This window comes from Hippoglossus stenolepis, chromosome 18 (genome assembly GCF_022539355.2).
Source record: "Hippoglossus stenolepis isolate QCI-W04-F060 chromosome 18, HSTE1.2, whole genome shotgun sequence".
Classification (NCBI taxonomy): domain Eukaryota; kingdom Metazoa; phylum Chordata; class Actinopteri; order Pleuronectiformes; family Pleuronectidae; genus Hippoglossus; species Hippoglossus stenolepis.
Window position 1 is genome coordinate 7,219,832 of NC_061500.1, and position 27,746 is coordinate 7,247,577.

At 43.1% G+C, this 27,746-nt stretch overlaps 1 protein-coding gene across 4 annotated transcripts in view; it reads right to left on the minus strand.

Annotated features, from left to right (window-relative positions):
* nsmfa (NMDA receptor synaptonuclear signaling and neuronal migration factor a) overlaps positions 1-21,776 on the minus strand; it is a 38,593-nt gene extending 16,817 nt beyond the window's left edge. For 2 of the 4 annotated variants that reach the window (XM_035183835.2, XM_035183831.2), the window contains exons 1-5: positions 21,425-21,776; positions 8,815-8,876; positions 7,652-8,539; positions 6,307-6,373; positions 5,105-5,110 (exon numbers count right to left, since the gene is read on the minus strand). In XM_035183835.2, the coding sequence (XP_035039726.1) occupies positions 5,105-5,110; positions 6,307-6,373; positions 7,652-8,539; positions 8,815-8,876; positions 21,425-21,495 (1,094 nt within the window). In that variant the 5' untranslated portion in view covers positions 21,496-21,776. The remainder of the gene's footprint in view (positions 1-5,104; positions 5,111-6,306; positions 6,374-7,651; positions 8,540-8,814; positions 8,877-21,424) is intronic. The other 2 variants (XM_035183833.2, XM_047344357.1) reach the window with 2 other exon arrangements.
* Between the last annotated feature and the right edge of the window lie 5,970 nt (positions 21,777-27,746).

The window sequence follows — 27,746 nt, forward strand, 5'->3', positions numbered from 1 at the left end:
TCAAATCATCACAGGCATTTGATCTCATTTGCCTCAGGGGAATATTCCCAGAATGCAGCCTGCTAAATGTGTATAAACATAAACTGTAATTTACAATATATTTATCCAAGGAGCGGAACCGTTAATTTATCTTTTTTTGCAATGATTAAACTGATAAATTTGGAAACATGGGTTATAACTGTCTTCACAATTAGGCCTTTGTCTCACACAAGTGTTAAATTATCAAAGGAAACACTGTTGTTGCTGACTAACATGCCAAAGTGTGGAGGTAGCATGAGTTTGCAACATTTTCTGTCTTGTATTAACCTTAAATAACTTTGACGTTGTACAATATTATTGTATCTTCCACCTGAACTCAGTATAGTGTCTTAATACCAACAAGGCAGGAGGGTTTACATAGTTTTATTTCTGTGTGACTTGCTGCCTAATCCTGACATGATGTTCTATGCAAGAGTCCCAGATAAACATCCTTTTATCTCTCTGCCTCCCTCCCATGTCACATCCACACACATCTGTGGTACACCAACACACTCATGATTAATGATCCCTGCATGTGGGGTGTGTGTGTGTGTGCGAGACGCATATATCCATGTTTATCTGGTGGGAGAGAACAAAAATAAAAATAGAAGAAACATAAAATGAGATAAAAAAAATAGTCTTTGGAGCCTCTTTGTCCTTGATTTACCTCTCGAGCTAACATGGACCGTCAGACCACGAATTTAACAGCTAATTTTAGGAGCAAATACGCATCGCTTCATGCTTAAAAAAAGGAGCAAATAGGAGCCAGAGAGATAAGCGACATCACTGATACTTAATCTGTGCTTTGATAAAGAGATCTTAAACACTCTCATACACTGAGTGGAACGGAGGTTTCAACCCGAGTGTCGAGTCCTTAAACCTCAGTTAACTACAGATGAAAAGGTGTGGAGACGGTTAATGAGATTTAGATAAAGTGAGGAAACGTGAGAGAAACCGTGTCCACCTTCACCTCCAACTGAAGACAATCTGACAGGTCCTCCTCTTCTCCTCTTTCATCTCTTTCTGTAACTAATTCCCATCAGTGTTTTTGCTTTTCATATTTAGTTCTATATTTTATACTATTATTAATATTAATATTATTATTATTAGCACATTTACTTCCTACTCCTGTTCCCTCTTCTATGTATGCCATGGGCTTTTTTACTATAATACAGTTTGAAATAAGTTAAACATCCCCTGATGTTACTAATAACACAAATACTGGATTTTTAAAAGTGATTTTTACAGATCACATAAATTGTTTGTGTTCCTCTGCTACCTTGTTATGTTTCCTCTTTTCCATTCTGTCATTAGTGTCTATTTCTGCTCTTTATTTTAATGATGTGGGGACTTTCTCTTTATCCTCCAAGCTCTCAGTCTTATGTCTTTTCTATGCCTTTTTATATACAGTGTGAATGTGGAAGTAATATTTTAAAAACTCTTTTTCTGGCCATATAATGACTGATTATAGTGATGCAGTCGATGCTCAGTTTGTCAAACAGTGCAGGTATGAGAAAATATCTCTGTCCTGGTAAACAGGTCACTGCATAATGTATTTATAGAAAATAACAGTAAGAGGAACTGCATGAACAGCAACAACAAGAATCAGGGATCAGTCAGTCAGTACCTGAAAAAACACAGACTTAAAAAAAATCCCTAAAAAGTGAGCTATTCAGGTGATTATTAAAAATGTAGTGTGATAGGAGAAACATTTTCTTAATGGTTTCAGCTACAAGATTTTTCCAGTGGAATTTAGTGCAATGAGCCACTGCTGCTCTTAAAAGTTTGTTCCGCTGTTTTCCCCACAAATGTTCAAATCACTGATTTTGACCTAAACAACACAGAGCATTAATGAGGTTGACACTGCAGATGGATGACACTGAGATGTCAGAGGAGTTGAGATGTACTGCACGGTGTCACATTCACCATCTGCCCCTGTGTGTCAGGACATCTGGGTCTGAGTGGGATCTGAACTTGTCATTGATGTCATAACGTGTTACAGAATCTCACTCTGTCAAATGTCTAATTTTTTTCTGACTTTAACGTCGTGTTCCGCAACACAACTTTCAAAACTTTGTACAAAGCCATTTATACAGATTTGGTGCAAATTATCAAACCAGTATGAGTACATTTATGTTTTAAACAACCAATACAGTATGTGTCCATTGACCTCCACCAAGGAGGTTATGCTTTAATCTTTGTCTGTTGATTTATTGGTTTGTTTGTTTGTTGGTTTTTAAAAACTCCTATAACTGATTTGCACCAAATTTAGTTGAAGGATGGGGCCTATTAAACCCTGGTGTGGATTAAGGAGCAGATCTAGGATTCTTTTTCTATTTTTTTAACTATGTTTTGTGAAAAATAAACCATTTATCAGACCAGTTCCTTTTATTTTATACTTCTACTATAAGAGCGAGACAATCATGGGTAGGATTGTTCGGCCTTGGCGGAGGTATGCGCTCCACTGAGTGCCATTCCAGTTGATCTTTTCAATTTTGTCAAGGAATAAAAATCCAATTCCCTGTGGCTGGCAGAACAAATTTGGCCCACATCGGGGCACTGTAGCAAGGCAACCAGTATGCAGATCCTTTTTGGTCCTAATGACAGCCGCTGACGTCCTCGCACCTTCGAGTGTCACATTCTGACTCTCTGGTTTAGTCAGATTAGACACGGCTGTAAATGAGTGACAATGGAGCCGTAGCCAGTAACCCAGCTCAGAAACCAGCACTCGAGCGAAACAGAGCCTGGCAGGGGACCCTCCGTACCTCTGGATGACTTCTGCCGAATCCTGCTCCCTCTCTCTCCTTTTTCTCTGAACAAATCCCCGGAAAGCCCTGCCAGGACGTGGCACAGTATTAAAGGGATGAGAGAGGGAGGATGCGAGCGTAGCGAGGGGTAGGGCAGTGCGGGGAGGCTGATGCCAGGCCTTTTAGCTGCAGGGTTTGTTGGGCTGTGAAGGGGTGGCTGTTGAAGGAAGGTAGCGGCTAGCTTTGACTATATAAACCAGAGAGTCAAATCACATCACCAGCCTAAATCTTCTTTTCTGTTCACAGATGTGCCAGTATACATGTGGCAGAGTCCATCTTCCAATAGATACACTGATCTTGTGACCTCATGTAGCTTCTTAGCTGTATTTCTCAAAGGGATAGTTCAGTTTTGGGGGAATTTTATATTTCTTCATACTTTCCCAGACCCACCCATGGATGCTTGATTTTTATATCCTCATGTTCAACCTTAAATATGTTGAGGTTTTTAGCTTACGCTAGTTTAATTCAGCAGCTGGAGGTCTGTGGGCTAAATTAGCAGCTCCACTCAAAAAAGTACTTATACTCCAAAGCTGTGGGTCTAATACATCTGATTCACAGCATGGTGTGAAGATTTCGAAGATGCATTTCGTACGGTAAAGCTGTAATCCACTTGCTAAGGCAGAAAAGTAGTAGTAAAAGCATTTGACTCATTCACTGTGAAACTTGGAGAATGATCTGTTAATTTGGAACTGGAAAGTGATTCCTCAAGGTTCACACTGGGCTCCCATGTGTCAAAGTACCAACACAGTGTGAAATGCAGCACTTTCAAATGTGTGGTTATGTCTTCAACAGATTTAATTGCAATTGACCAGGAAACGTGTGAACCCACAACCCTGTGAAGCCGGTTAACAATTGTCCATAGCAGAGACAATGCTAGAGATGCAGCATCTTCCACCAGGCTAAACATAATGAGTTCTGTGTTCAGCAGGTTTACTGTGGGTACTTTGACTGGGTAAGCAGAGGAAAGAATCTATTCCCCCAAAACAACATGTCCCCTTAATGAAAAGTATTGGTGTTATTCCATATTTTTCTTAGTGTGAACAAATTCCTTAAAAATACTTTAGTTAATCACTGAAAACCTTCCTGCTCAATCTTTGGAGCTTAGCCTCAAGTCTTGTTCTACAAACTGAAAACATAAATCTTCAAATAACTTGAGGTAATAAACATGGTTGTACCTGATAAAAATCTAAAAGTTTGCATCATTATTTTGAGCATGTTGCTATGCTAGCATTTAGCTTTGTAGTGTAGCCTCAGAGAGCTGCTAGCGTTACGTTAGAATCTTGTCTTGTTGGACAATTATAAGTCTGCAGAGGTTAGAGCGGCGTAGGTTAGCTGGGTTTAGTTAGCCAAGGTGCGGTTGGAGCAGGGGATGTGCAGAATGAAATGTCAAGGCTTTGCTTGGCAATTCACAATTGTTAGCATTCATCTGATGGCTCAATGAACTCATCTGAAATGCTATACACAGAAGTCAATACTGCATATGTGTCCTTCAAGGTTTTATCAGACTTATACATAGCTGAAAACTGGCTGCATTGATTTCTTCTGAAAGTACAACTGGTGAAATAGATTTACCAGACGGCATTAAGGATCACATGTTGGCACTTTAAATACTTGTTCTTAACAAATCCCTCCCGAGCCAGTTGCCACAGTCGATGCCAAACATGGCTAAAAATCAGCCAGCATAGATTCAGTGATAATTAGTGATGTCTGTGGAGTGGGATTACAGCACAGACACGACAGCCACAAAAATCTTAAATGGCCAAACTCTAATTAATGCTGTGTCCTGTGTGTGTCTGTGAGTCTGTGTGTGCGCCAAACTGATTGGGCGGATGTGAGCTGACAGGCTTTAGCTCAGTCTGCATTTAGATGGACATGTTTCCTGACGAGCTTGGCAGAGTGTGTTTCTCTGGACTTGATCCCCTAATCCTGAAACTCAATTATCCCCCTTTTGGCTGTTTGATAGTTGAGACATTGTTTGTGCTGAGTAGGCTTTTACCTGACAATCTGTAACGTTTAAACAAAAAATGTATTCTCGAACAACATATATTTTTAAACAAAGGCTTTTCCTCACCAATAATAGTGGAAGACTCACAGCTACCTATCCACCTACTACACACAAACACACACAGACCTCTAAAGCTCCCTTAATCTGTCCTTTACCCAGCTCAAGGATGAAGGTTAAATGGTAGCCATTAAGTTAGGGAACAGCAGTTAAGGACAAGAGGAAAGCAAGGTTAAAAAAATAAAATAATAAAAAGCAAGCTGGGAATAATACTCACGATATCCTGTTTGACGGTCCCAAGAATAACAAGAGAGCAAGAGGAGAGGAGAGAAAAAAAAAAAAGTAGTTTAGGCAACAGTGTGAAATGAGTCCAAGAAACAGAGCTGGGCGGTAATGAGATAAAGACAAAAAGAGTGTGACATTATTTGACCCTCATGAATAACAAGATTCAGTCTGAACTAGGTAGAGGTCTCACTATGCGAAGTTAAAAACTCTTGTGGAATCAAATTAGCATATTCATGACTTGCCCACATTGTATTTGCCATCTACGTAGTGTCAGCTGGTTTCTGCCCTTTCTGTTTTCTTCTCTATCTCTCTGTGCACACATATACAGTATATACAGACAAATTGCCAATTTAGCTTTTCTCATTTACATGTTTCTATTTCTGTTGTCACACAACAATATGAGTATGTAATTGTAAGCAACAGCTTATGGGAAAACTCCAACACTCTTGCTGGTTAACCAATGGTGTAACCTCCTCACTCAGTCAGTCACGGACTTTCAGGAATGTAGCGCTGGACCAGAGACAGTTTCCTGGACATTGCTGGAGAATCTACGTTTTGATAAAGTGGCTAAGTTTGGATTTCTTTTACGGCTGCAGGTGATCTGAAGGTATCGGGTTATAATCATATCCACAAGCATTTGTACACTTATACACCCACAAATGTGGAACGTTTTTTTTCTTTAAAAAATCTTGTGGTTTTGCTTGTTTCAGCCCATGAAATACAAGAGGCATGTACCGCCTTGACATTTTCAAAGTCTATATTTTTGGGGTTTAATTACTAATTAGTAAATAATTGATTTCTGTCTATAACCAATTTGTTGGAAAAACAAATCTTAAAGTTAAACAATGATGGTGTCAAATGCTCCTTGAATTCACCAACAGGAAAACCTTTAAAATCAATCCTGCTTTCTACTGCATTACCACAGATCGCTAATTCAACTTTAGCCCCCCCAAAAAAGAGAGACAGTGATGGACTGTCCTGTTTGATTAAGCCTCAAGGGTCTGGAGGCTGATTTTGTAGCTGAGTGAACTGAAAATCAATGTCATGCTGGCGGGAAGAAAGTCAATCTAAGACATAGAAAATGGTTGGAGCTGGTGTAAAGTATGCGATTTACAGTTAATGATCTAAAACATGCAAAAACACAGGTATGGTACATTAACATGTTTGTGTACATGTGATTTCGAAGACACTCACGCCTGCATGGTCGTCGTGGCCGTTTGAAAGGAGAACATGTTTTCCTTGGGGAACCAGTTAGTGTCCTCTGCAATCACAGAGAGAAATGATGATACCAATGTCAAGTGGAAAAAAGTAAAGAGAAATCTGCCGCATTTGGCGAATGTTGTCATTAATACATTAGAAATATGGAAGCACAAAACTAGTGACGGCACCAGCACTTCACAGTCCACCACTCCACAAATGGAGAGAGGGAGACACACAGGAAGAGACAGCAGGGGAGAGAGATGGGGAGACGGAGAGTCAGAACTACAGACCACCACGTCACATCCAACATCAAGCCCTCAATCCCCACCAGACCTGAGAGGATATAGATTTGAAAAAGTATCTCGAAACCAAAAAGTTTAATACTAGCTCACTTTTAATCTATGTTACTCCAAACAATATGCGATTGAGCTTATTTTACTTGTATTTCAAAGTAAAGCAACTTAGAATTAAACATTTATTACTTATTCCTTACTAAATGTGGACTAAAGGTTTAAATAAGTTCCCTTTTCACTGAAGGGGCCTTAAAATAAAAAAGAAGCCTTGAGGTAATACTTCAAACCATCACAAACAGACTAATGGGAAGGTGACATTAAATGGATCCTTTATGTTTCTTTAAAAAATAGTCGTCAGCAAGATCTCATTGCCCTTAAGCATGTTAATCATAGACTTTATATAACGATGGAAGACAAGACATCTCCACAAAAGTGAAGCCAAATCCTCTGGATCACCCCTTTGTGGCTAACTGCAGTAAACATCATAACAGCCGCCTCCTCCATGTTAGCAGATGGAGCATAGACCAAACTAAAATGTCAATACACACGTCAAATGCAATTTTCTCAAAGTTAATGTTTGTTTAAGTGCTCATTTCTCTGGTAATTTTGGTTTCAATTAGTTATTTGATGGAATAAAAATGGGCTGAAAGTTCATGATTGAAAGCTGAGACTGACTCAATTGGTCAAGCCCATATATCAGCAGGATCTTGATACCGCAACTCCACACTATGATCACTACTGCTCAGAGTCTGGCTCCAAATGACATCGAAAGCGCAAAGATGCGACATCCAAGATATTTCGGCCTCACTTTTGTACAATTGGAGGAAGTGGAGGCACGTTCTCCATCTTTATTTACTGTCTATGCTGTTCACAATGAGTATTTTTCCTCCAGATAATTAAAAGTAGTCAAATACTATTTCATCTCTGGTCTGATACCAAACCTGCCAGTCCCAGCCACAGGGCCTCGTGATCAGCCCTGTTCCCCCCTCCCAGCCCTGTTTGGATTTCAGCGCCTGTCCCTTCCTCTGTGTCGTCCACCCTCTCACCTCTCTCCAGCCCAGTCACCCGGTCCACACTCCACATCCGTTCTAGGCGTCTGTGATGCTTGCCTGCCTCTCGGGGCGCACTCTCCAGGTCCAGGGAGCCCTGGCTCCGCGAGGGGACGCCGCTGCACGAGTCACAGGCCAGCCCGCTGCACTCGGCCTCCCCTTTTCCGCCCTCGCCCCAGCTGCGGATGTTGTGGGCGCTGACAGATGTCTGCAGCGGGGGTTGTGACAGGTGATGGTGGTGGTGGGAACGGTGGGAAGGCTGCTGCTGGTTGCTACTGCTGCTTCCACTCGCCCCGCTGCTGGACGGCGTGTTGGTGCCTGCGACGGCATGGTGGTGGATCCCGTGGTGATGGTTGCTGTGGTGATGGTTGCTGTGGTGGTGGCTACTACCAACGCTGCTGGCGCCACGGCTGCTGCCAGCGTGGTGGTACTGTGTCGGAGACGAAGAGGTGGAGGAAGGGGAGGTGGAGGGCTGGATCAAGCCACCTCTGGATCCCGGCCCGCCACTCCCCGTCTTCTCCTTCAGGACGTCCAGTTCTAGGCTCTCCTTGCTGCCCCGGCCGCTGCTCATCAGCATACCGTGCTGGGTAGTGATGGTGTACACGCGGGCAGGCTGCAGGGTGCACTCGACACACTTCAGCTGGTCTTCCTCGGCCGAGAAGCTGCGCTCAAGGGACAGCCGTGCTGGGTTGGTCGAAATGGTGATGGAGGGAGGAGGTGGCTGGAGCAGGCCCAGTGGCTGTTTCACCAGGCTGGACTCAGGGTTGTCCTCACAGCCCTTTGCGGTGTTGGCGCAGGGGTGGAGGTGGTTGTTGTTGTTGGGGCCACTCGTGTCACTCTGTGACTCTGGGTCAGGACCCACCAAGGTTTCACACAGAAGATGAGCTAGAGGGTTGGAGAGAAAGACAAACACCAGTGTCAGAGGAATAAACCAAGATTAGAAAAAGAGAGAAAGGAAAAAAAAGAAGAAGACAAGTTGAGGATGACAGAGGATACTATCATCATCTTTCTGCAGTTATCAGCCATTGTAGTACACACTAATGTGCCCCGCCTCAGCAGAGGATAAGGTAAAGCAGGTGAGGGAAGGATTAAAGACCACAAAGGAATATGCAGAGCAGCAGAGAGGGGTGGACAAATGGCATGATGGCAGAGACGCTGACCTGATCCGTTTCGGTTTTCAGAGTGTGTGTGGGACAGGTTCTCTCCAAATGCTCGCGCTGCTCTGTGGGGACACACACATGACACACACATAGAGACATTAATTCATGGGTGGAGAGGAGGGGTGAGTGAGAGGGGAGAGGAGAGAAGAAAGAAGGGCAAGGGAATTGTAAATTATAAACCCTAATTGCTTTCTTTGTAGACTTGTGCCACCCACAGATTAAGATGCAGCTGTTTTATCTCCACACTTCAGGCGGCCACAGGCTGAGAGACGGACAGAGACAGCAGGAGGATATAGAGAGAGGGATTGTTTTAGGTTGACTCAGCATCAGAAATTTTTTGTCCCTGATATAGGAATCGGCATCGGCCCACAAAAGTCCATATCGGTCAGGCTTTACTCTAAAGACGATCATTCAGCCTTTATATAGAACTTTATATCACTTAGGGCTTCTATCTTTAAAAAGAATGGCCCCAGGTCCTGCAGTCGAATGATATTTACCTCTTAATGTTGCTCTTGTCAGTGTGCGACAGGATTGAAGAAGGAGCAAAGACAGACGGGGTGAAAGAGAGACAGATAACTGAAGATGTGCTTTCCATGTCAATCTGGGTCCTAACTGAGGAGAGGAAATGTGCTACAGCAATGACTTCTGGACATAACGACTCACGATAGTAATTAAGAATAAGAGGAGAGGAAATGAGAAAAACCTGAGTAACTCTTAATTCTTTATGCGATTAATATGAATTCTTTACTATAGCAATGACCATTGTGATGGGGTGGTCATTTCCCCAACTGAATTAAAGAGACTGGGCCCTAACGACTATTTAACACTGCAGCTTTTATCTATTATTCAACATCTAGCTCCTGTACTTACTTGTAATTCTGCATTACAAGATACATACTGTACACAAACTGACTTACACTCTGAGATTTCAATAGAGTATATTGCTAAACATCTCCATGAAAAGTCTAATGCACCCGTTAGAATCAGTGAGAAACGTGGTGTAGAAATCACTATGCACGGTTTACTGAGCTTATATTGATGTGACCACAAAAAATAACCTGATGTGTTTACAGTGGCTGTTTCGCTATCAGGGGCTAATTAAGTGTTTACATCGTTCACTATACTCAGGAAAATAGCCTCTGCTCCTAGTGGTTATGTTTTCCCTAATGTAGTTGATGTCAGAGGTGATTGCTGATGCGCGCACACACGCACGCACGCACGCACGCACACACACACACACACACACACACACACACACAAACACACAGATAAGAAAGAGAGAGTGGTACAGAAGAATCTCCTGTATACAGGGGAATCTGTGGGTGTACGCCTCCTCCCTCGCTGCTCTTTCAATTATTAAAAAGCCTGTCCAAAGCAGCAGGCATATTGACACAGGCAGTCTCTCTGTCTCTCCCCCTGACACACACACACACACACACACACACACACACACACACACACACACACACACACACACACACACACACACACACACACACACACACACACACACACACACACACACACACACACACACACACACACACACACCTCAACAGTACTCTGATGCACCACCTTTCCTTTCTTACATTTTGTTTTCTTATTTATTCATTTCTAGATCCGATGCACCAGAAAGCAGAGTTTACCTACAGGACCTTCTAAAAATCTACGATGAGACATGCTTGACCTGAGCAGGTCCTATAAATGAAACGTTAACCTGCTGAAAATATGCTCCATTGACTGTAGCCGCCTGAGGTCAACAATGCCAACACTGAGGCTATAGTGGACCTCCATTTTGGCGTGTTTTTAGACATGAAATTGAGTTTTCCTTTCACAAACGCAGCAGGAGATTGTCCAGGTCAGACATGTTCAATATTGGGGTGAGGGGTGGCACCTGGGTAGAGCACGCAGGAGGCGGGACACGATGTATAAAAATCACATGCATTCGTTCACAGCACATTGACACCAGCATCAGCCCTTATCAACAAAGGTCCTCGAATCTCTTTATAAGTTGAAATCTTATAAATGTCAACATCTTTTCATCCTGAGATATTTGTAATAGTCCAGTTTCACGTCAGTCGTGTTTTTGAAATGCCATCAACACCGGGAGGAAAAGTTCTGGCAAATGTCTGCAGCAACTGACTCAGACATTTGAATTCACATCACCTCAGTGCATGTCTGAAAAGCTGCAGGCACTGAGCTGTACACCTCTGAATCCTCATAAGGTGCTTTTACTATGTCCCGCTGCAGCAGGGGAAACCGCTTCTGCCGTGTGCAGCATGAAATCAGATCACAGTTGCTCACGCTCTGTTAAAAATAGGCAGAAAATGTATTAACCTAAAACAAAATTTATTTGGCTGCACTGCACAGAGGTTGCTGTTCTTGCTGTAACCACCAGTAACCACGACTGTTGCCAGATCAACCAGGACTAGAATTACAACTTCAACACTTAGTAAATGTTGTCTCCAGTTTTGTGCATATCCAAACAAAACTGATCAGATTTTCACAAACCACTTGACTGTGAATTGAGAGGAAACTGCCAAGTGGCTCTCAGACCCCTTGAGGCTCTGGGGATCCAGGGCATTTGAGCCCTGTGGTCAGTTGTCCGCCTTGTGCATGTGGCAGGAGTGTTCTCTGGAAGTGTTCTGTATTCATTAACTAACACTAATGACCGTGCTCTTTAATGCAGACACTTATTACCCTAATGAAGTTTGTGCCTCAGTTCCTATTTGCCACGTTAGAACTGCAAACATAATCAGTAACACTTTAAATTACAGACAATCCTCGGGTAAAACTGGAAACTTGCTGCATGAAAATCAGGCTTACCAGAGCTTTTACGTGCGTTTCATTTTGTGGGGGGAACAGATAGAAATTCACACGTCTCTCTGACTCCTCCGTTTTCACTCCTGATGCTGAGGACCTCAGCCAAAGTGAACCAGACCCCCTCAGAGTTTTTTGGGGGGGGGTTGTTATTGAGGACTAAGAGGTTCTGCACGTGCCGCTGCAACATCACCCAGCACTATACTTCTATAAATAGCTCAGCACACATGTCACTGCGATTCTGGTATACTGCATCTTCTCTCTTTAAATCCTTGTGCTGGTGCATGTGAGCCTCTGTAAATATTCAAGGGCAAAAAAAAAAAGAAAGGACACAAAACCCGAAAATCAATCTTTGTCTTTGCATTTAAGTAAGAATCCCAGTGGAGGACAGTAGTGATCGATGCAGTCTGCGCTCTTATCAGCAGGTATCCCTCCGACGTAATCATTATGTCCTGCTGTTTTATTATTCAACAGGACGGCCACTCTGGTCAGAATCACCACACAATGTTGCGAGAGACTTGCGTCATGCATTATACATGACAGTTGGAAACCAATAGAGCATAATACGTCTCAATCCATCCACTAAACAAAACACGCCCCCCCCCCTGCTGTGCGCTCTCATGTTACTGCGCCCACTCCATATACATGATATGTGAGCACGTCAGGGAGACACAGGTGTGTGAGGTGGCGAGAGGGGAAGAGATACTCTACAAGCGCTAGGTGGAACTGAAGAAGGAGAAGCTGTGTGCGTACACAGGCAGATTTGAAATTGGTGCATGCTTTCAGACATGTGACAGGGGGTTTGGGGAAAGAGGGGAGGAGGGGAGTGTCAGAGGCAGGGAGATGGGATTGCAGCAGAGAGATGGAGTGTAAGGGGGGAGAAAATGGGGGCATATTAAAAATGAAAAGCGGAGTAAACTTGAGGAAACAGGCAGAGAGAGCGCGGCGGAGACAGTGAGGGAGGAAGAAACAAAAGTGGCGGCACATTCAGTTTCCTCCTCAGGGCGACGAAACCCCTTGAATATCCACTCAACTTAAAATCCTCATTTAACCTCTCAAAGGGCTCATTGAGTGTGATATGGACAATATGAAAACTGCAGTTTAATGCCTCTGGAGGTTGCTGTTGATTAAAATTTGATGTTATGTTACTTTAGAGTGGGGCAGTGTAAGCACACGAGTCAAACAGGAGCAGGAAGGATGGTGCAGGATCAAGTTCAAGTGGATTAAGATCAGATGGAATTAGATATTTAGATAGAAGAAGTTTCTTGGTAGGAATCCTGGTTTGGCCGTGGCCTCTCTGTGTGGAGTTTGCTGATGGGTTAGGGTAATAGGAGTCTTTACACTGTCTGTATGGTGACCCTGTGACGCTGTTGCCTAATGTGAGCTGGTTCCATCTCCCCTGCAACCCTCAAGAGGATGAGTTTTATAGATAATGGATGCATAGCGATGTAGAGGCGGAGGAGATTGACACTGTGAGAGTGAAATCTTAAACCTTTCGGTCTGTACCTGAGAAGATCATTACACTGATTTTTCATGTTTCCCCCAATGGATATTCTATTGATGATGTTTTACAGATTCAAAGGTCTGTTTAGTAGCTTTTCTGGAGCCTATAATCAAACCACATGGTCTTCATCGTGGATGGACTTTGTTCAGTTGTCATGGAACTGCAGATGATTAAATACATTTTTTGATTTACTAACTATAAGTGTATAACTGTACTGTGTCCATTCACATGGAATAGACTCTGAACCTCAGTTTATGGTCCAGGAAGAGCTCAGAGAAAAAAAGATATACAATTTTCTGCTACTAAATGGACTTTATGATGAGATTGATTTTCAATCTTTCAGACATAATTTCATTCCCATATATTCAGTGACTTATAGTGTGTTGTTAAAACTAATATGTTGTGTTCATGAGCTCGGTGTAAATGAGATTTGGCAACTAATCAAACGGTGAACATTTTTCACACTTTCACAGCATTATAGGTATAACTTGTACCTTGTTTTTTTTACTATGGGATGTTAATCACAGTTTCCAATATTGGAATAATACATATTCATGGGATTTTTCATGGCAAAGTGCTAGTATTAAGTGCAACGACCAAATCCACATTCCCTATGTCTATGTTTAGTTTGTCCTTTGTCTTACATGAGGGTTAAATGTCCTGACAGTCTGCTTGGTGGGTGCAGTGCTTTTCAGCTGCCAAGAGAAACGTCACAGTGTCCTTGAACACAACAACTGGGAATACTGGAAACAATCCTCGATCTCAAATACAACAAGTCCCCAAGATGTTGTTACCTCCACAATGGAGCTTATGTTTTTGCCCCCGTCAGTTTGTTTGTCAGTAGATTAACACAAAAACTCCTGAACGGATTTTCACGATACTTAGTGGAAGGATGGGACTTGAGCCCAGAAAGAAGCCATTAAATTAAGGTGTGGATCTGGACACAGGGGGGGCTCCAGGGTGTTGTTTTTTCTGCATTGCAAGATATGGTTTTCACATTTTCACCAGTTTCCCAAGGGACAATGGATCCTAATGAAAAATGAATGTGTGTTATTTGGTGCGGTTGGTTTGATCTTAAGGGAATAGTTGGGCCTTGGGTATGCTACCATTCTAGTTTGTAATTTTATTACATAAGCGTTTCCTGATGTGATGTCCATTTATCAGTGTTTTTCAAAACCCTTGCAAATCACTATTTGAAAAATAAATACTCCGGCGATATCTCACCTGAGACATGAACAAGCTGCTCATTACCAATTGATGAAATGACAAGGCTGCTGTAAGGTCCATTGTGTGGGATGGAACTAAATTCCAGAAGTAGCTCTAATCCTGTTATGTAAACTTTGAGTGGGTATAATGTGACACCTGAAGCCCCCGTCTCCTGTCCGTGGTCATTTGTTTTGTTCCTTGCCGAGTGAACATGAGCCTTTGTCTGGGTCTACAGTTCAACCGATGCCGCGGCGTACTTAGCGTCTTCACAAGCTGAATGAGTCAGACACAATTACACACACTCCACTTGGTGAACACATTCCGCCACAAACTCCACGAAGCACTCTGCCGACGCAATAAACGCTCCTTGATGGCAGGAAGATGCACCTCTGCACTTCAACTCTTTAAAATGGACCCAGACAGAACAATGCAAAACTAGATACGTGACGGATGGGAACATTACAAAACTGTCAACATGTTCTTTTTCCTTCTCTCTCGTTCTGCTTATTAATGGATGTAGATGGTGAAATGTGACTTATTCCGGTGAAACTTTATACACTTATCTTTGACACTTTTTCTCTGATTGTCCTGTTTTTTTTTTGTATGTGCTTTTTCGCCCACATTTATGAATACCCGTCGATCAATGGGCAGCTTTCCCAGTTGGGTTTGCTTTTACAGGTGCAAAATTTCCGCCCACACTTGAATATGCGCCAAGCAACCAAACCACGGTTTGTTAAAAGATTAAAACAAGCGACTATGTTTTCTTCCAGGAGACTGGAGGGAAATTAAAGTAAATGGTGGATTCTATTAACTCAGGGTAAAGTTAATGCAGTTGTTCCATTTTAATAAGATAATTAGATAAATTGATCATTTGAAACACAATATATGAGAGAAAAAGAATCACAATTATCTTGCAAAGATTCTCTCCTGTTATCACCTGAGTTTTCTTCTGGATTCATTTAGTAAATTGTTTGCTTTGTTTTTTAAACTTCTCCTTAACACAACTTTTCTATGCTTTTTTTCTATCACTCTATCACTGTTATAGGGGTAACGCCGCGCCATCATTGGCTGAGGGAGAAAGCACAGATCATTTTTTTGGGGGGGGTGGGGTTTACAGTACTTTAGATTCCTTTGGAGGGAGTAGGAGCGGTTGTTTTGATGCAGCTGATGTCCCTGATTATAATGCTGCAGGATCATTGTCAATTAAAAACGAGATTGCAATTTTAAAACGATAATTCACGCAGCCCTATGTCATGGTGGAGGACGATAATGTTAAATTGTTGATAACACTGATTATTTAATCAGTGTTCTTGTTTATTTTACTTAATTAGCTGAGAGCATGATTATTTTTATTTGTTTATTAAATACTTCTATTTTTATCTGCTTCTTAATACAAATCCACTTATTTTGTAGTTTTCTTTGAATTCAAGCTGCAATTTACCAGCTGACTTGTGTAAAGGTAGTTATGGAGTGGCAAATATTTCAATGCCACGTACAGTATTTCCATTATTGATCCATATCCAATCATCATGTGCTGTTTCCCTGTGGATCCTGGTGCTGTTAAACATCTCTTGACAGTATATCTTCAGAGGAGAGGCAGCTCATGGCTGAAAACGGGCAATCGTTCCCCTAGCTGTGCTCCCACTGGTCTGGATGTCATCAGAGCGGATGTCTCCCTGGGTGTCTCTCCACCGTAAACAATGGGCTGCCAAGCAAAGAGATTCCTCACTCTGAACGCTCCTTAATCGAATCTTCCTCTCACATGGACTAATTGAATTGGGTTCCCCCCCCACACACACACACACACAAACACACATACACAGAGGCGCACACAGACACAAAACTTCACAGCTGGAGTGATGAGGACCTGTTGAGAGGACTGCGGTGCAGGTTGAGGGCCGAGGGGACTTATGGAGCGTTAATTGCAGTCTTGAAAGTGCAGTGCATTATGGGACATGTGGGAGCGAAGCAACTGATCAGGGAGCTGATTAAAATGTCAGTACAGTAGTAGCTCTCCGCAATGTCCCCTACCACATGCAGCGCTGAGTGGTGCAGCTGGTTTAGACACACACGCACTAACACAACACACTTATCGGTTTCTCCGCAGTAGCTTAGACATTATTTACTTCCAACTTGTAAATGGATACACGGCTTTTTTCACAGCAGACTTGTGTTTCCATTCATCAGGTTTTTCAATAAGCGCATAATGAAACCTGAGTATAAATGGAAGAAAAAAGGCTGACGTATTGCGAACAAGTGTATTCACTGTATGTATCAATGAAAGACAAATAGCTGCATTGGAAAGAGACTTAATAAATCCTTATGAACCTTGTGGCTTCTAGAAAACTAGACAAAATATCATATCTGCAGAGACGTTGCTCAAATGATTCCAAGAAACAAATGTGACACCATACACGGATCAGCCACAACGTGAAAAGCAGTTACTTGTTTTAATGTTGTGGCCGCTTGTTGTTATTACATTGTGTTCACGTGGTTTTCCATTGTTTGCTCTTTTAATCGTCCTCTGTAATGATGTCATGGCTCCCGACAGGAGAGTTATCACCTCCAGCTGCTCGTCTCATTGCAGCCAAACCCTTAATGTTTGTTCAACACTAGCTGATGGAAATGTGAATTAAATTCACTGTTTCTGTTGCAGATTTTCTGGAAATTCTGTTAAAAAATGTGTACAAAATTTGTATTGAAACTTGAATAATCTGCCGATCATTTGCTTTTTTTAATTGCATGTGTTTATTTGAAATGTCAAAAAAAGGTCAAAATACATTTGAAGTATAACTTGGCAGAAAAAATAATGATCTAGTGCAACAGTCCATCCAGGACCAGCAGCACCATACAGTTGTTCTTTAATGTCCACTTACAAGCTTGTTCTGGAGCTTTCAACTGTGAATTAGCAAATTAGATAAATTGGCTCAGTTGCCCTCAAGCTGTGGAACTAGTCTATTTCTGAAACAACTGAGAAGTATGAGTTGACATTGTTTTTTCAAATGATAAATAAAGAGCAGCACAAATATGCAGGATAGCAGACAGATAAACAATCAGAAAACACTGCTGGAGTCCTAATCATTCCTCCGACTGTAAAATCTGCCTCCTTCAGCATATTTATAGCAAAAAATTAAACCGTCTGATTGCAGAACAGAGGAGGGAAGGAAATGGATATGGATACTGAACATGTGACTAACATACACTGTGTTTATACATTTATAAAATGAAAAGGAAATGAGGAAGCAAGATATTCGGCAAAGAGTGGAGAAAACTTCAGAGGGAATTTGTCACTTTGTTGAGCTTGACTGAATCTAATTAGAAAAAAAGACACCAAAGACCGTTACGTAACAGCCTTTGACCTTATGACTGAGTGACGGCAGCTTTATGACAGAGACAGTCGCACCTGTCGACTGTCCTGAATGAACTCAGGCACAATATTTCATTAGCATCCGTCGGTAAGGACCAACGCTTTCATCTCTCACGCCATCTTTCACAACCCTGGGACGGCTGTTGTCCGATGCCCTTCAGCCGAACCGCAGCAAGGCTCCAGCTGTCAGCATGATCAAAGCATGCGCTCCTTCACTCAGTGTCGCAGAGTACTGGTGTGTAAATTGGAGGTAATCTCTCTTTCTCTCTCCCCTCTCGCTCTCTTTCTTTCTCCTCGCTCTCCGTTGCTCGCTACTTCTCATGGCCGGATGGAGGTGAGAGTGTGACCTGTTTCATAACCAGACATCCATAAACATAAATTGACATAGGCACAGATTAACATCGGGCATGAGGAGGGAACCTCAGTCTCCTTAATGTTTTCTATATGTATTCCAATATGAACCTGCTCACCCGCAAGTGTGGTGACGACACAGGTCGTCTGTTGGTGCTTTTCAAAATAAGACGCACAGGGTTTTTCTGATACAACACCAGGTCAGAATTACATCACGCTAGCATCATTTCCTCAAAGGAACCAAATCATCACGTTAGAATGTAAAAAAAAAGAATCAAATTTCCCCCCCCAATACATCCATCATCTGCATTGCTCATCCTTTTGAGGATCTTGGGAGGAAGTGGAGCCAATCCCAGATGACATTGGGTGAGAGGCGGGGTTCTTCCTGGACAGCATCAGCGACAAACAACCATTTACACTCACATTCACACCTACGGTCAATTTAGAGTCGCCAATCCACCTAACTCCAATCTCCATGTGTATGGACTGTGGGAGGAAGCCAGAGTACTCAGAGTAAATCCACAAAAACACAGGGAGAACGTGCAAACTCTGAACTCTAAACTTGAAAAAAAGACCCTACTTAGCTGTTTACATTTCTTGTGAAAATTATTCCACATTGCCATTCAATTTTGTTCAGACATTCATGGTCCCCTGAGGATGAACCCTATCACTAGAAAGAGAGATTTGTGGCTTTTTCCTGGTGAGCACATTCTTTGTCACTTCTTGATATGCACTGCACTTACTGGCTGTGATATTCATTGCCATCCAAAGCAATTAATGTGGAACACTATCACACGAAGAGTGACAAAGCCAAGGCATCAGCCTGCGTCTCTCTCTCTCTCTCTCTCTCTCTCTCTCTCTCTCTCTCTCTCTCTCTCTAAGACTGTGCAAGAGAGTAAAGTTATGAGGAATGATGAGTGAGTTGAGATTTACTCGTGGAGAGTCAGGGTGATTCTTTAAAGGGCTATTTTAAAGGGTTAGAATTAAAATTATAGGTTGAACATTTCATATTTGATATCTGTAAAGGGAAAAAACTAAGTCCATTGATGTGACATTGCAGCCAGAGCTCTAACGTTTAAGATTCAGAGGATTCAGGGTCCGGGCTGCCCTTCAGACACACTGGAGAAGAGAGGAGCGGGCATAATGAGATGGAGTGAGCAATTCAGTGCAACGCTGCCTGCATGCATGTAGATACAGTATGTTTGTTTGTGTGTGTGTGTGTGTGTGTGTGTGTGTGTGTGTGTGTGTGTGTGTGTGTGTGTGTGTGTGTGTGTGTGTGTGAGTGTGTGTGTGTGAGGTTAAGAGGAGTGAAAACAATTCTCAGTGCTCGCCTCCACATTCATGAGGTTGTGTGCAGGTGAAAAACTGATAAATATTGGATGTGATTCAGCTGCATTTCCTCGTCTATGGGAGGCAAGGTTCATTCTACCATTAAATTCCAAAAATTAAACTCTGGATAATGTGTGTTTGAGCTCCTGTGCTTGTGTGTGAAAGAGAGAGGGAGGGAAACCAATAATGGGTTACTCGTTTTTGTACCTCTTTAGTACCTTAACCAGCATAAACACTGACCTTGTCAGCACCAGTGGACCTCATGGGGACCAAAGTTTGGTTCTAATGAGGCAAAACTTTAACCTGTGAGGTTCTGGTTAAGATTAATGGTAAGATGGGAATCGTGGTTAGGTATGAAGTGGTTATGCTTAAGGTTTAGGAATAAGGTTTTGTTTAGAATGTCCACAATAAATGGAAGTCAATGCAAAGCCTTAATTGGGATAGCTGCGCAATGCTCCGTGTGTGTGTGTCTGTGTGTGTGAGAGAGAGAGAAAGGAAACCTAAACCTGAGCCTAAACTTAACCTTAAACATGTCTTCACCTTAACATAGAATGATTTACATTATGGGGACTTCCTTTTAGAGACAAGTCTCCGTGATGTGACTGTGTAAACATATCCAGGTCCCCACAGCATGAGTAATACATGGACTACACACACACTCATAGGATTACTGCTCAGGATACCCTCTGTAGTCACTTTCTGTTTAGTATGGGCATCACATCCTCATCTTGCTTTCAAGGTGGCACACTTGCACACTGCTCTGCCTGCATACAAGACTCACATACTGTATGGGCTGTGTAATGTAAGTAAATGTGACATGCATATGAAATGCAACACACACACACACACTCAGAGAGAGAATGACGTAATAGCACATCAGCCCACATCTGTGGGTTTGGAGTCTCTATACTCAAGTCAAGGTCATCCATTGACTGATCTGAAGTCAAACACACGGGGGCTTTGCTGTGGAGCTGGGAAACGTTGACTCTCCGCTCAGATCTGACTCTGAAGGGAAACAGCCTGTGTGCACTTCACGTGCAGACATGGTAACACACAGACACACGTGCTCTTCACCAAACTGCAGCTTCCTCTCAGCCCCTTGCAGACGGTGCATGCAGCCAGCAGCACAGGCTGGGGAGCGGGGGTGTAGCTGCAAGTGCACGTATGCAGCTGCGTGCAGATGTGACCCTTTAAAGACATCAAAATCCATGCAGCCCATAAAGCCTGAGTGTCTGATCAGAGGGAGTCGTTAGCAGCTCTTAACGGGTTGGACTCCAGCCGAGCAGTCTGAGTCCTCGCGCTGCTGAATCCACGAGCAGCCCCCTGTCCTCTGTGACTGCCCCAATAACTGACCGTGATGGGCGATCACCGCAAACGACCCAATCGATTACCGTGATTGATTAATTGACATCTGGATCATTTGCCCGCCGGGGCGTGAAGCCGGCAGCCGCACCCCTGCGGGTCGATGCGTCCCGGGCAGAAAAAAAAAAATCGTTTCGGTTTAAATTACTATACAAACCAAACCGGCAGGGTATTTATTTTTTGAAAACAGCTATTTCAGGTGAGGCCGAAGTGAGACAATGAAGGAGAGGGGTTGATCAGTGTGAGTCACAGCAACCCCTCGCTTTGCCTCTGCATGACTTTCATTACACAATGATGCTCCATTCACAACAACAGTAAAAGCTCCGACGCGCCAGAGGCAAACATCCATCCAGCCCCATGAGAGGAAGGGGGACTGGGGTGGACAATTCGGCCCCTCGGGTGGGCTACATGTGCTCACTACGGGGGCAGTGTCGAGGGAATGAAGTGGGATTTAAACACACATTAGCTCAGGACCACGGGACAGTCGGCGGAGCAGCGCAAAGAGCCTCTGCGCATTACAAAGACAGACATAACGCAGCGGTGTAATTCACCCAAACACACGTGCCTCCCCACTTGTCTCCCACCTGGAGACTGAACCCCCCCAGTCCAGACCCCCAGAAGCTTCTGGAACACAAGCATCGCAGGTAGAACCGGGCGCCACACGCACTCACCTAACTTTTGCTGCCACGGAAGATATCGCATCGTTTCTCAAATTCTTCCTCTTGGACACGGCAGTTCCCATGCTGACATGGAACCGACGCAGGCAGGAAAACAGCTCATTCCAAAGGAGTCGGAGGAAAGGAGGGATGAGACGATGAAAGACGGTGGAGTGAGTGAGAGAGGAAAAAAAACCCCGCTGCAAAAAAGAGAAAGTTGAAGTGATGGGAAATCCAGGAGCAGGCACGTTACGCACGAGTTCTGCAGAGCAAATGATGCACAAAAAAAAGAAGAGGAGAGGACGTCAGCCTCTCTCTCTCTCTCTCTCTCTCTCTCTCTCTCTCTCTCTCTCTCTCTCTCTCTCTCTCTCTCTCACCCTCTTTCTCCCTCTGAGTGTCTCTCTCTCTCCTTCTGTGTGTGTGTGTGTGTGTGTGTGTGTCCGGATATGAGCAGTGTGTGGCTGAAAATACACACCCTCTCTCTCTCTCTCATTGATGTGAGAATGCAATGGTAGAAGGATGGCTGCATCATCTTCATCATCATCTTCATCATCAGGGGAGGGGGCGTGTGCAGGTTAGGTATTTCTGGACACTGGTGGTGCCACTGAACCCTTTGCTCTTCACCTCATCCCATTTTTGGACCATTACCTGTGTATCTTTATTCATCCATCACCCGGCGTTATGTAATTGGTCATTTTGGTAAAAACCACCCTCTCGCCCACTTCCACACTGGAAAGCAGATACTCTTGTCCACAGCCAAGGACAATGGGAGCTGTGAGGTTGAGACGCTGCAGTGCTGACTTCAAACTGTGGCAGGGAAACAATGGCTATAAGTGTGCTGGTTTTATTTTTGAAGTTTGAATGTTATCAGGGTGAATTCTGTTATATGGAAACAGTTTTTGTATTTCTAACTTTGTGGACATCAACTAAAAAAGCTCCTTGGTTCACGGTTTCTCCAGGTGCCCCAGCTTCCTTCCACAGTCCAAAGACATGTAGATTGGTGTTAGGTTAACTGGGAACTCTAAATTGACTGTGGTTGAATGTGAGTGTTAATGGTTAGTTGGTCCTGCGATACGCTGGCGACCTGTCCTGGACGTATCGCGCCTCTCGCCCAATATTAGCTGGGATTGGCTACAGCCCTGAAACCCTCAAAGGATAAGTGGTATAGATAATGGAAAGATGGATGGATATTTTTTTTACATCAATTTAGCCTTTTCATCAACCTGGTATTCAACTTGGTATGCGCTACATCTTTAGGCCTCACTATGGGGTCTAACATGAATGTAATGTTAAGAAATCAAACAGTTAAATTAAATTACAAACTCAAATTCCTGCAATATTTAGAAACTTAGTTATAAAAGTCCTTAACTTTACTTGTGTAGCGCTGAGTCATGGTTTGAGACACAAAGGCTGATAAGAAGAGACAATTCGGCTTCGCTTTAAATAGAAAAGTAATTTTATAATTTAAGTGTGCTTGTGTTAACTGTGAAAAATTAGCTTTATTTCATTAGTAAAGTAATGAGAGCTCAATAGGCCGCACCTGCAGTGGTGGCAGTGTGATACCTTGGGTTACATCATCATGATACAAGGATGTGGGCGTTTGTATTGCAGGTTTTGATCTTGGTTTCAGAATTGTTACACCTATGATGTGATGCACGTATCACACAAACAGACAAACTGAGGCCGCAGACTCATCACCCAGTTCCGGCCGATCATCCCTCAAACCCCCAAATCAATCAATCTGTTCGTCCACCGGTCACATCACCTGCAGCTCAAGTGTGCAGGACGTCCTTGGGCTTTATATCTTTTGGTAGGTGCCTCTCCTGCATACACACACACAGACACACGCACACACACACCGCAAACACTAAGACAAAAGGAATGAAAATCAATAAATAAAGCAAAGCACCGCTGGGCCGGTGTGAGCTGCTGTAGGCCATTAAGCAGTAAATAATTCCAGGCCAGACCGAGGGAGTGTGTGTGGACCGACTGTAGATCAGAACGGGGGAGTGAGGGATGAATGAATTGGACAGAGGACAGGACGACGGAGCTCCTCGCATGAGAAAGATGATGGAAAGCGAGGGGATGAACGGAGGCATGAATGAGCAGCTGGAATCCCGAACAGACGAGGGGGCAGGTCGCAGCTGAATGAATAACAAAAAGGGAGGTAAAAGGATGTGATTGAAAGACGAGAGAAGAGATTTTCATTCTGTTAAACGAGTGCAGCTATTCGTCCACTACAAGCAAACACACTGGGATGCCACCGTGCTGAAAATAGCCTTTGCTGAAAAAGGAGAGGAAAGGAGCAACAAAATAGATGCGAGGCAGTGAAAATGGGATCGAGGGAATGAAAGACACGTGCAGCCATAAATCCACATCTGCCGTAGATGTCCGTGTCTCCCCTGACCCTGACGAGCACTGACCATTTGATTGTTTGAAAGCAGATCGATAGGTGAGTCTACGACGGTTACAACAGCAGCCAAGTAGCCGAAGAGTAACTCTGGGGGAGAAACATTAACACTCCGATCCCAAATCTGATTCTTCTGATGTGCTTCTGAGGTAAAAATAATCCATTCCTTTTACTCAACGACCAGGCGAGCTCTGACCTCCGCCCAGACCCAACAGTCCCCTGATGAAGCCACATACAAACCCGCTAGATGCAGACATCTATTTATTTATTGATCCGTCCCTTTGTTGAGATTTGCAGTCAAATTGAATGGGTTTGTTCCACGGAAATCTGTTCGGTAGTTTTTGCATAATTCAAACATACAAACCAAAAAATGGACAGAGGGGAAAACATAACCTCCCTGTAGGAGATCATAAAACCCCATTTCATGGATTATACAAACCTAAAATTCTGATCTGATTTATTCCTGCCAACAAACTTGTACAGTTCCAACACATTCAGCTGCCAAAACACTATCAGCCCTTCTCTCTGAAACCTAATCAGTCCATCTGACAGCGAGAACATGTTTGCAAAGCAGATGACAAAAATACCATCTTAGGTGACAAGACCAAAGAAGAAGTGAGATACTGTGATAATGACTTTGCCTCTTGGGCTGTCCACATATTTTAGCTGTACACTTGAAACCACATCGTTAAGTTACTTTGGATAAAGGTGTAGGATGGGTAATTTTTTTTAAATGGGTTCTAATGGACTTTGATTGTGCATTATAATCTCATTTGACCATTTAATTGCGTTGCACACTCATGGTCATTAGAGAGGACGACCTTATTTCTTCAGATCAACAATCTATGTGATGAGGCTCAGGGTGAAGATATTCAATTGTTGTGTGGGATGTACATGCTACTGACAAGGGAAGTTTAATATATTCTCTATACCTGAAACATACTTTTTTGTATCGATATTGATTTAAATTTTACAGTCTCTTTTCATTTAGAACCATTCTAATTATTGTATGTTTTTCTCCAAATTCTACTGGCAAAGCCTGCTCTTCAAATACAGTCACCAATAAGATATATTTCTGGGAAGACATACCTGAAATATTTGTATTGGCAAACATTTTACCATTAATTCCAAATTATTATCATGGCTAAAAGATATTGGGTGTTTTGCCATTGGAGCTTGTACAGACATTCATGGTCCTCCTCACTTTCCTTCAGTGTTGCAATGGGATCAAGAGTTTTGTAGCTGAGGGAAAATGGATTGTCATACAGGTATTTAATGTCCCCAGAGGATGAATCTTAATGACCTTTGCGGCCTGACTTTTAATCTAGACAGCAGGTCAGATTTTCCAATTATCCTGTAAAATAGCTCAGTAATTTATAAGCTTACTGGTCCCCAGAGGAGTCCTAATGACAACTGTCCTGAACTTTGGTTCATACATTCATTCCCCTCCGCCCTTGTGAAGTACAACCTCACAGAACTGTTGATGCTGCTTTTCCCACCATTACCAGTGCCACCACCCAGTTTAAAGTCATGAATCAACACAGAGACTTTTCTAAATGTTTAAGAAAACATGCTATTGATTTGTTCCACAGTGGCTGCGCAGCACTTTAGTTACTTCATAATAACATCAAGGCCTCTTGCTGTAAACCCTGTTCTCTGGAGGAAGACAGGCCGTCTGGAGGTGAGGGATTATAACGATGATAATGGGAGGGAAGTGTGAATGAATACACTTTTGAGAGCAGATGACAGTTAAAATGAGGCATGAGGGTACGAAAATTAAGTTTCACCGCTCGCTTTAAAGGTTGACATCTGCATCTATGTATCGGTTAATTGGCCAAAATCCCTGTCTAGTCAAAGGGGGGTGATTTAAAAAGCTGCTGCATATCCGGGTGAGCGAGGACCCTCCTCACCTGACAGAGCAGGCAGAGCTGAGAGGAGATGGATGGCAGCTGTACAGTGACAGAAAGCGAGGCACAGAAATGAAGTGTGCTGCTGGAGGTGGAGAGATTTTCATGGGCAGATGATGGATAGTGCAATCCAATGGATGGGTAGAAAGAAAGTTTTGGTTAAGTGTGTGTGTGTGTGTGTGTGTGTGTGTGTGTCAGATTTAACAAGCAGTAACCAGTGAGACTGAGAAGACTCAAGTCTCAGCTTTGAGGGATGATATGGATTCATCAGAAAATAAGCTCATTACTGCAACTTCAAACAACATGTAGAACTTCCCTAAAGGCTACAGCTATAGTACTACGTTTTCTTTCGAAAATGCTGTTTTCAAACTAAAAAATTATCTCTGTCCTCAAAAGGGTCATCATCGCTTGTTATTGATTATCCATGTTGCGTTCTACACTGGTAGTCTAGGCAGATACTGGTTGTTTTCTTATTTAATGGGGACATGTGATAGTAGTCTGACAAATCAGCGAAGGCAAGCAACCAATAATCATAGTTTCCAAACATGGTAAAATGGTGTGTATTTATGTAGCACTTTTCTAGTCTTGGTGACCACTCAAAGCGCTTTGCAGTACAGTTTTTTTGCAATTCACACAATCAATCATTCATATAGTGCATCTATGGGCATTTTTTTTCATGAGAACGGCATTTGAGGGTCAGTAGGTCCAGACTTTCTGGTTAGAGGACAACTCGCTCTATCTCAATCTGTCTCCTGAGCCAAAGCAACCCCATCGTCTCTGATCTCTCATTTCTAAAACTCAGCCTGAAGTTTTCAAACTAAAACGGGGCCAGCAGCGTCTTCCAAACTTTTAAGGTTTTAGCGGCTCTAAAACTCCTGAGTAGTGTGGACGCCAGGCGTATCCGCAGCAGAGTTGATGGGTCTTCAAATGAAAATGTAGTAGTGTGGATGTAGCCAGAGTCAACAGTGAGACAATGACTTTGAATCTGTTGTTCAGTGTTTTTATTTCCATCCTGCTGCCTGCCAAAGACAAACAGCGCTCATGTCAGGACTTGTCCTTGTAAACACCCAGAGGACTGAAATGCAGTGATTGCCATTCTTGACCTAACGCTGATGTATTGTTCCTCGCCACAATGGGCATCCTCACATTTCTGGAAAGGTCCAAACCACAGATTCTTTCAGGTACAGTGATTTTCTTTTTTCCGCCTCTCTCACTGCTTCTCTACCCTCTCTCTCTCTCAGTCTCTCTCTCCCTCTCTCTCTCTCTCTGTCTCTTTCCAGCTTGCTACAGCCAAACAGAGCTAGTGGCAAATAAACCAACAAACAAGGTCAGCCAAGAGACATTTATCCCCTCTGCATACATGGACTGGCCACCACATCAATCTCACCTTAAGAAGCTTGTGTGAATACAATTACAGTGGCACACACTCATGTGGCTGATAAACGAACCATGAGCACTTCCACGGGCCGGCGGCCTGTGCACGGAATAAGCTGCCTTACAAGCAGATCCCTATCAAGGACTGTAACTGTAGCGTGCACCCAAATTTTCACTTGATGTCGGTGCCTCACACTCGTCGGCTAAACGGAGCAGACAAGCTGCCAGCAGAGGCTTAAAATGAGCTGTTTGCTCTGTCTAAATAAGTAATTGGGAATTATGTTGATGTGACTTGTGACGAGTTGTCCAATTTACAATGACGTTGTCATTTTTAACATAATTTCATATTCATCATCAGGCAGAGGAAGGTGTGCTGTTAGTTTTGATCAGAATGGTTTGATTTTGAGAATAACTTCTACATGCATGTAGGGAAGAGAAAATAATGTGAATACTTAACAAGAACGGACTCAAACTTTAAAGCAGCTAAAGCACCATTTCACTGCTACAGGCGTATCTCTCTGCCCTATAGTCCATGAGTGTTGTGTTCCAGTAGACCACTTCTCATCTGGTTGGCCTGGTTCCCCAACCCTTAACCCGAGCGATGTCCGAGCCAGTGCCACTCTCCTATTTACCATTACAGGAAGGC